The 8,230-nt window shown below is 45.9% G+C and overlaps 1 protein-coding gene across 3 annotated transcripts; it reads right to left on the bottom strand.

Annotated features, from left to right (window-relative positions):
* Positions 1-981: 981 nt before the first annotated feature.
* MRM3 (mitochondrial rRNA methyltransferase 3) lies at positions 982-8,201 on the bottom strand. Of its 3 annotated transcripts, none has more exons than XM_043585519.1 (4): positions 7,861-8,201; positions 7,358-7,602; positions 4,591-4,758; positions 982-2,260 (listed from the first exon to the last, which is right to left on the bottom strand). In XM_043585519.1, the coding sequence occupies exons 1-4, from the start codon at positions 8,199-8,201 to the stop codon at positions 1,722-1,724; spliced, it is 1,293 nt and encodes a 430-aa protein (XP_043441454.1). In that variant the 3' UTR covers positions 982-1,721. The 3 variants fall into 3 exon arrangements, with proteins under 3 accessions (XP_043441454.1, XP_043441455.1, XP_043441456.1); XM_043585520.1 differs by having other exon boundaries at positions 7,944-8,049; XM_043585521.1 differs by lacking the exon at positions 7,861-8,201 and having other exon boundaries at positions 7,416-7,528.
* Between the last annotated feature and the right edge of the window lie 29 nt (positions 8,202-8,230).

Here is an 8,230-nt window from a genome sequence, read left to right as displayed (position 1 = left end):
GGTGTTTTGATGATCCATGGGGCAAGTAGTAGGAGGTCACAGGTGAAACTGGTGGAAACCAGTCCCCAGAGGTCTGCTCATCCTCTGAACCTTAATGACAGGATCTTCACCTCGAGCTGGGGGAAGGGAAGAGGACTCTGCAGCTCTGCCTGCCCTGAAGCTGCAAACCAGGGTGAGGCTTCCCAGCGTGAGTTCCAGGCCTATGGGGACATCAACATTTGTCCAGAGCTACTTTCCCAGAGGTTCCATTCAAAGGAAAAAGTTATGCTGGTTTTTCCCTCGGCAACCGCTTCCCACTTCTGTCCACTTCCCCCTTAGTTTTTTGGCCCAGTGTCCATCTATGCTTCAGATTCTGCTGAGAATGAGAATCTGGATGGGTCTCCAACTTCAGCACCTCTGAGCACAAATGTCCTGCAAAATGCCCTCTGTGCAGAGACTCACTCCATCCTTTCTCAATAACTTAAATCCCTCCCTTCAGGGTTGGGAGTGGTTTCGAAGTGCGGCTGCCACCTTGTGGCAGAAACCGTCCATGGCGCTCCACTCAACACAAAGTCAAGGGGCCGCTCTGCCAACCATCTGACAGCTTCTCTTCCAGCCAGTGTAGTGTACTGTCCTATACTGCTCCTTCTTTAATTCTTATTTTCCGGGGAAATGGCAAAAAAACAAATGTTGGCCTTAAAATTGCAAAGAATTTGAGAAAGTGACTTTCCATGATCGTTCAACAAACCAGAGCCTCATCACTGGTTGCTTCCCCTGTAGTCATTTTAAAGAAAGGAAAATTTGCCTTCTTTGCTAAATTATATCCACAAATGTGCAAAAAGAACTCACAAGGCATGGCATATAAGCCATTGACTATGAAGTGAATGGGACGTAAATTTCTTTTCCTTCTTTCACCCAGTGTGATAAAGTAGACTTGGAATTATGTGCCAGGTATACTGTTTTGCATTGTTTTGTTTTTCTTAACAGTAACAAGGCATAGGGTTTGTTGTTCGGTCATTGATCTTTATTTTGTAACAAAAATCAGCAGGAACAATAATCCAGGGACAAAGCTGCAGGACACTGGCTTCATCCTTTAGTGACCTCGTTTTCTTAGCACTTTTCCAAGGTGTTGACAGAACAAATGCCAACAGACTCCAGGAGTACTGAGCTGCCTCCCAGATCTAGCCTGCTGGTGTGACAGGCATCATGGCCTCTGTGAAGCTGGAGGACGAGCCTTTGTGGGTTCAGCCCTGTATGAAGGCTGTGGGCTCTTCTACCTTCTAAAAGCTGACGGGGCATTGAGGGTCTCAAGCACAATCTGTGGGCCACTTGCATCAGACATTTGTGTGTGACCCTGGCCAGGCCCAGACCAAAGTGGGGCACCAGCCTGGGAGAGCACAGCCAACCAGAGATTGTTCCTGCAAAAACCCCTCCCCTTAAACATAAAGCAATCCCACTCTGCCACCACTTGGGGCACGAGTCATGCTTGCTCTCCGGGCTCTCTCGAGAGGAAGTTCGGCTCCGGAGCTGGGGGAGATCTCAGGAAGAATTCTCACCCTTGTTACTTTTGAAGATAAGCATAAATTCATGGAAATTCTTATTTTTCCAGTAATCATATAATGGCATCTTGCCCACCTCTTGCCTCCTGAATATGGCCTGATTACCATATTCTGCCTATCTCCTAACAACGCAGGAGGAGCTGGGAACCACCTCAAATCAAGGACTGACTTCCAAGATCCCTCTCAGGGGTAACTCCTGTCCCTGCTCACGTGTTCCGCCCTGACCCGCAGTTGTCTTTTCCCTTCAAAAAGCAGGATGCTTGCAGCCATAGCCGAGTTTAGGCTGTCCACACCAGGCACAACGGGAATCAGCAGCCTCTTGCCCCCAGTGCTCTCGGCCAACTGCAGGGACTCCAGGCTCACACCATGGGTCTCCCCGCCTATTACCACAGCTGCTGGTGCCTCTGTCCAGTCCAAGTCATAACTCTGGACCTCAACTTCAGGGAGCCAGGCTTTACTGGCTCCAGGTTCTAGATCCTCCTCCTCCTCCTCATACTTGTGTAACTTCGAGAGTTGTTGGTCACATACCCAGCCGTAATCACTGGCTTTATTAGACATGTGCGCCTGGGCATAAAGGCCACAGTTGTCAGCCACGTAGACCCGGGTGTCGGTGGGCAGGTAGTTGGGCAACGTTTCCCAGTCCAGATTATTGATGATGGGCACCTGGAAATGCGCACCCATCGCTGCCCGTAGCACTTTGGGTTCCCAGGCATCCACACAGCCTAGAAAATAGAGACAGGATCCAATTAAGATTATAAACCATCCCAGACAGGGGATCTTTGCAGTAAATCAAATTAATTCTGGATGAGGAGAGAAAGCAAAAAATGTCCTGTAGTTTCGGGATGGCTGGGACCTCTGCCTCCCCAGTTATGGCAGCATCCAGCAAAGGGACTATAGGGATGAATTCCTGCTAGTGCTAAACAAGACTTTCTTCATCCCTTCAACATTTACCATACACCTGAGCCAGACCTTGTACAGGAGAGGCAAAGAGCATTAATGCCTCCAACCTCCAGGAGCTCATGGTATCATGGGCGATGGTGTTCGGACAATATCTGAACACGTGACTACGATATCAGTAATTGAGGTAAAAGAAGTATTAACAGGGTAACAAAAATCCCATGTACGAAGCAGAGCTATCAGGAAAAATGTCCCAGAGAACATGACAGTGAGCTGGATCTTGAAGGACAGGAGGAAGCTGTCAAAAGAAAGGCTGAGGCAGAGGATAAAATTATAGAAGGGGAAGAGTGCCACAGTCCAAAAACTGTAAGTAAAGCGATCAGGTCAATAGCGGGTGGGGGTGTAGCGGGAGATGAAAGGGAGGCAGGCAAGGACCAACTTAAAGGAGGGTGGGTATGCCAGGCTGAGGAGTTTGGGACTTTGTCCATTAAACAATATAATGCTATCAAAGGATTTTAAGTAAAGTAGTGACAGAATCTGGTTTATGCTTTAGAAAGACCCATTTGGCTTCAGTGTTAAATCTGCACCAGAGCAGGGAAGACCCTACAGAGGGGAAATTAAGTGGGAGGCAATTACAGTGATCCATGGAAAGCCAAGGCAACAGCTTTCTCTTTCTCTCTCTCTCTCTCTCTCACACACACACCCTCACACCCTCTCACACCACAGAAAAAAGGCTAAAAGAACTATTTTTTATATTCAGACCCATGCTAAGCCCAGCCACTTCTGCGTGGTCTTTCTCAGGACCGCAAGCTGGGAGAGACAGCAGGGCCAGGGCATCACATGTCTGCCACCATCCCCTAACTTGTTAACACAACTCTCTGCATTAGAAATTACTGTAAAAAGTAAACCAACTTCAGAACAGAGTAAGTGGGCAAGCCAAATTTTAAAAGGAAGATAAGACACAGAGAATGTAACACTGCCCACGCCAACTGCCAACCACAGACTTTCCCAATCACTGCAGGGAACTGGAGAGAAGAGTTGGGCTGTGTGTCAAGAGGCTGCAGGCAAAACGGGGAGGACAAAAGAGGGCCGAGACTCATGAGGGGAGCCATCCAGTCTGACCCCTCTCTCTGGTGGGGAGTAAGGAACAAAGTGGGATTTCCCCCCTCATCCTCGCATCCTCCATACTGGGCACCACGCCAAGTGGTCCCTACTCCTTCCCCTTGTCCTAAACACCAGCCACCACCATGAATGTGGCAAACACACCACTTGGATTAAATAGGTACATCTCCAAAACCACACCAGCTCTCAGAGATCTCAACAATGGGGTGGGTAGGCGGGGTACTGATGATGGAACCCCGGTACCTAGCTCTCATGCTGCCATCTCTACATCTACTCCCATCTATTCCAACAATAGGAATTGTTGACTGGGACGAAGGAGTGAAAGGAGCAACTGAGGCAAGTCTCAGCAGCAGGTGTCATTAGTTTACAGTGAATGATAGCTGGAGTGTTTTCGATGAACTCTCTCCCTCTCACCATCCCTGCAAGTTGTAATAGGTGTTTTAGGTGTGTCCCAGCTGTTAGGCAAGTCTGTTTAGAACCAAGCCTACTCATCCCAATTTCTGAGGACAGGAGAGAGAAATGTCAGAGGCTAACTTGTGTGGGGATGTCTGACCCATCTTAAGGCTAAGGCAAATGCATCCCAATTTCATATTCACACTCCTTTTACAGGATTCAGAATGTCTTCAGTTAGGAAGGCTTCATATGCCCCCCAATTTGGGAACTCAAGATCATTAAATAAAGGACTCGAAGTGTTAAAACTGGCATGTATTTCTTTCCCTGATTTTAAGTTCTTTAATAACCTAGCCGGTGTCAAAATAATCTTAAAAGATAACTGACATTTCCTGAAGTACCTAACGTGTGCCAAGCAGAGTGCTAAGTACTTCATGTGCACCATCTCACTTCTCAGAACAACTCTACCAGGTAGATTCTGTTATGCCCACTTTACAGATGAGGGAAATGACACTCAGAATACTGCTCACAGACAAATGGCTAATAAGAGGCAGACCCAAAATTCAAATCCATGTATGTCTGCCCACAGAGCCAGCTCACTTACAAATGGCCAACCAATCCACTCAGAAACAAGTGCTCTGACCTTTGGTGAGTAATACTTTGCTGCAGCCTGCCCCAGCAGCAGATCTCAGAATCGTCCCCAGGTTCCCAGGGTCACGGAGATTGTCACAAATCAACAATAAGGGCAGCAAATGGCGAAGTTGAGTCTCTGGGTATGTCATCTTAACATGGTCAGGTTTGGCAAAGATCCCTGAGGAAACAAAACAGGCGGTTCACTTGTCTGATTTGAACCTGGGAGATAATTTGGCTTTTCAGATATTTATCAATCTTTCTGTGTTCTTAGTCATGTAAGTACTACATGAATACATTCTGATTGAAAAAAATTGATACAAAAAGTCCTGCCCGTGACACCTCCTCCCCGTAACTGTTTTCAATCTTGGGGGTGTATAGATCCCTTCAGAACCTGTTCCATGCATCTACGTACATATATAAATGTCTACCCATATACAGGTGCTTTTTTTCTTTCACAAACAAAATTCATACTCTATGTGTTATCCTGTAAACTACTTATTCAATTCTATAACAAGAGATGTCTTAGAGAACTTGCCATGTCAATACATTTGGAGTTACCTGATTTTAACTGTTGCATGTTATTTTGTAACATGAACATACCACCTTTATTTAGTTCTTCCCCAACTGACAATTTGATTATTTTCCACTTTCCCTATTATAAACAACCCTGCAGTGAACATCCCTGTATACCTCTCTATGCATATGTCCAAACTTTTCTCTATGAAAAACACTTGCAAGTAAAATTAATATATGGTGTGTGTGCACTTTTTTTTTTTTTTTTTTAATATTTAAGTAATCTCTACCCCCACATGGGGCTCAAACTCATGGCCCGAGATCAAGAGTCACATGTTCTCCCGAGTGAGCCAGCCAGGTGACTCAAGCACTCTTAACAGATACTGCTAAACTGTCCTCCCCAAAGGCTATTCCAATTTATTCACACCAAGAATACAGACCTATACCTAACCCATCAATGAAGGGAAGGGAATGGTTTCCCTATTAGGTATCTGTATGTGGTAAAAAGATCCTGCACCTAAGAGTCACAACAGCAGGGGACCTTAGAAGTCCTTTAACTTCTTTTCTTGTTAATTTTTTTTTTTTTTTTTTTTTTTTTTTGGAAGAAAGAGACAGAGTACAAGCAGGGGAGGAGCACAGAGAGAGAGGGATACACAGAATCGGAAGCAGGCTCCAGGCTTTCAGCACAGAGCCTGACATGGAACTGGAACCCATGAACCACAAGGTCATGACCTGAGCCAAAGTCAGACGCTTAACCGACTGAGCCACCCAGGCACCCCTTGAAGTCCTTTCATCTCTACCTGGACAGCTGCAGTGACGAGAACACTCTGCTAGAGGCCCTACTTACGTTACTGGATTCAGAGATATGCCAGAAGCCTGACAGTCTTATCTCCTTCTCCCTTTACTCCACCTCTCAAATATGAAATAAAAGGGTAAGCTAAATAATATATATTTTCAAAAGACACAAAACGATGAAAGGCAGTCATGACGACGAGGAGGGCTACAGAAGTCCAGGATGGGCTAGCCGCTATCAACACATGTGCCCAAAGTGGCCAGCAGGATAAAAATGAATGATACTTGTACTGTAGCATAGAGAAGGGAATTAGAAGTATAGCTAACAAGAGCACGGATACTTAGGGTGGAGGACTTTAGCAGTCCAAATCCCCACTCTAGGGGAGAGTTCTGTGTGTAGGGTCACAGGTCCCTAGGACTTGATGGGTTACAGAATAAGAGACAGTCCCCAAATTTCCTCTCCCAACTAATAGCTGCACTTTACCCACTACAGGAAAACACATGCACAACTGGTAGGAGAGACCCTGGCCTAAACATTAGAATCTTGGAAGATAACTTCTCCTACCCCAACTGTCCCTTACTATCCAAGAGAAACCTCTACATTTACTGCCATTCAATTCTCAGATCAAAAATATATTCCAATGTCAAAAAGATATATTTAGACTTCCCATATTCAGAAAAAAGGCTTTCTTTTTCCTCTTTTTTTTTTTAATTTTTAGAAAAAAGACTTTCTAAGTGCTAATAGACACCACCATCTATTAGAATCTTAAGTTAGAGGAGCCTGGGTGGCTCAGTCGGTTAAAGTGTCCAACTCCAGCTCAGGTCACAATCTCACAGTTCGTGGGTTTGAGCCCCATATCAGGATCTGTGCTGACAGCTCAGAGCCTGGACTCTGCTTTGGATTCTGTGTCTCCCTTTCCCTTTGCCCCTCCCCTAGTCTCTCTCTCTCTAGAAAATAAATAAACATTAAAAAAAAAAAAACCTTGAAAAAAAGAATCTTAAGTCAGAGTCAACCAAAGGAAGACACAGTTTCCTGTTCAATGGGCTAAACAGGGTAACAGCTTGCAGCTTACTGCTTACACCTGCTTCTAGAATAAGGGGGTCAACAACAGAAAGGTTATCACCACACTGGCAGTGGTCTTGTGCAAATAGAGGCCTAAATCTTTTAGTAAACACTTTCTTAAATTTTAGTTGGACATTATTGGTTGAAGAAGTGACCTAAAAATATATAACATTCAAGGAGAATATATAATATTCAAGAACTATAATTCAAACGATGACCAAAAAAACTGGCTTCAGCTTCCACTGAAAATACTACAAGATGCACAGATTTGAGAACTGTGTTTTTCTGGGTGTCTCAAGAAAAGGTTAGGCAATAACATTTTGAATTTAAGTAAAATTTGCTGCCTTAAGATAATTATGAACAAATGATCTTAGGTCTCTACTTCTGGTGACATGCTGTAACCACTGACCCATTATTCCTTGTGGTGTTACTAGGTCGGACCAATCCTTGATATCTTCAAATTTCACCTTAATGAGGCTGACACCTTTCAGCTTATCAATGGGCAGCTCCTTTAGGTATTCCAGACGGCTAAAGAAGAAAATTTTCGGTACAGCACCAGCCTTGAGAGCATCTGCAATCAGCCTGCGACCTTCCAGCAGGATCTTCCCGTGCTTTTCCCGAAATGGCCTGGACTTAACAATTGTCATTACACTGCTGTGGGCGGAAACAAAAAGACGGGTTAATTACCAGCATCCTTGTTACCGAGACACACCTAGTTTTAACAAACAGAAAGAACTTCATAGACATTAACAAATGAATTCCAAGGAAAACACTTATTCTGCCCTCCATGCATTATAAAAACCAATGGATTCTGGTGGAAGAAGTCCTCCAAAAGGAGGAAAGAGGTTGGCAGGCGGGAAGAGAAATGGGAAGAGAAACGGGAATACATGACAAGTCACAGGAACAAGTCACCTCAGCCTTCTGTCTCCGGGTAAAGCCTTATCATAGCGAAGCCCCGAATCTTCCCAAGTGCAGGGCTTCTGGGATGGAGGCACCTGAAGCGACGGCTTCCGTCGCGGCTCGTGGGGACCGGTCTCAGCCGCCGCTCTACGGGGCTGCTTCCCAGGACCGGGCTTCCGTTCCACCACCTGTCCGGATGGAGACACCACTCTCACGGGGCTCCGCCGCAGCGCCCGGACCCAGCGCCGCGCGTGGAGGTCCCAAGTTTGGACCACCGGCAGCAGCGGCCGGCTGGCCCAAACTAAACCCCTCAACCGCGCTGCCATCTTCCCTCGCCCCGTGGGTTGCGTCATGGAAGCGCGCCGGCGGCTGCCAGTGACGT

This window comes from Prionailurus bengalensis, chromosome E1 (assembly GCF_016509475.1).
Source record: "Prionailurus bengalensis isolate Pbe53 chromosome E1, Fcat_Pben_1.1_paternal_pri, whole genome shotgun sequence".
Taxonomy (NCBI): Eukaryota; Metazoa; Chordata; class Mammalia; order Carnivora; family Felidae; genus Prionailurus; species Prionailurus bengalensis.
Note: the sequence above shows the minus strand (reverse complement) of the source record. Positions and strands in the feature narration are given on the sequence as shown.

Coding starts and splice junctions, on each gene's coding strand:
- MRM3 (XM_043585519.1), bottom strand. CDS start 8,201: ATGACGCAACCCACGGGGCGAGGGAAGATGGCAGCGCGGTTGAGGGGT. Junction 7,603..7,860: donor CCCGGAGACAGAAGGCTGAG/GTGACTTGTTCC, acceptor TTCCGCCCACAG/CAGTGTAATGACAATTGTTA. Junction 2,261..4,590: donor CAAAGTATTACTCACCAAAG/GTCAGAGCACTT, acceptor TCTATTTTCTAG/GCTGTGTGGATGCCTGGGAA.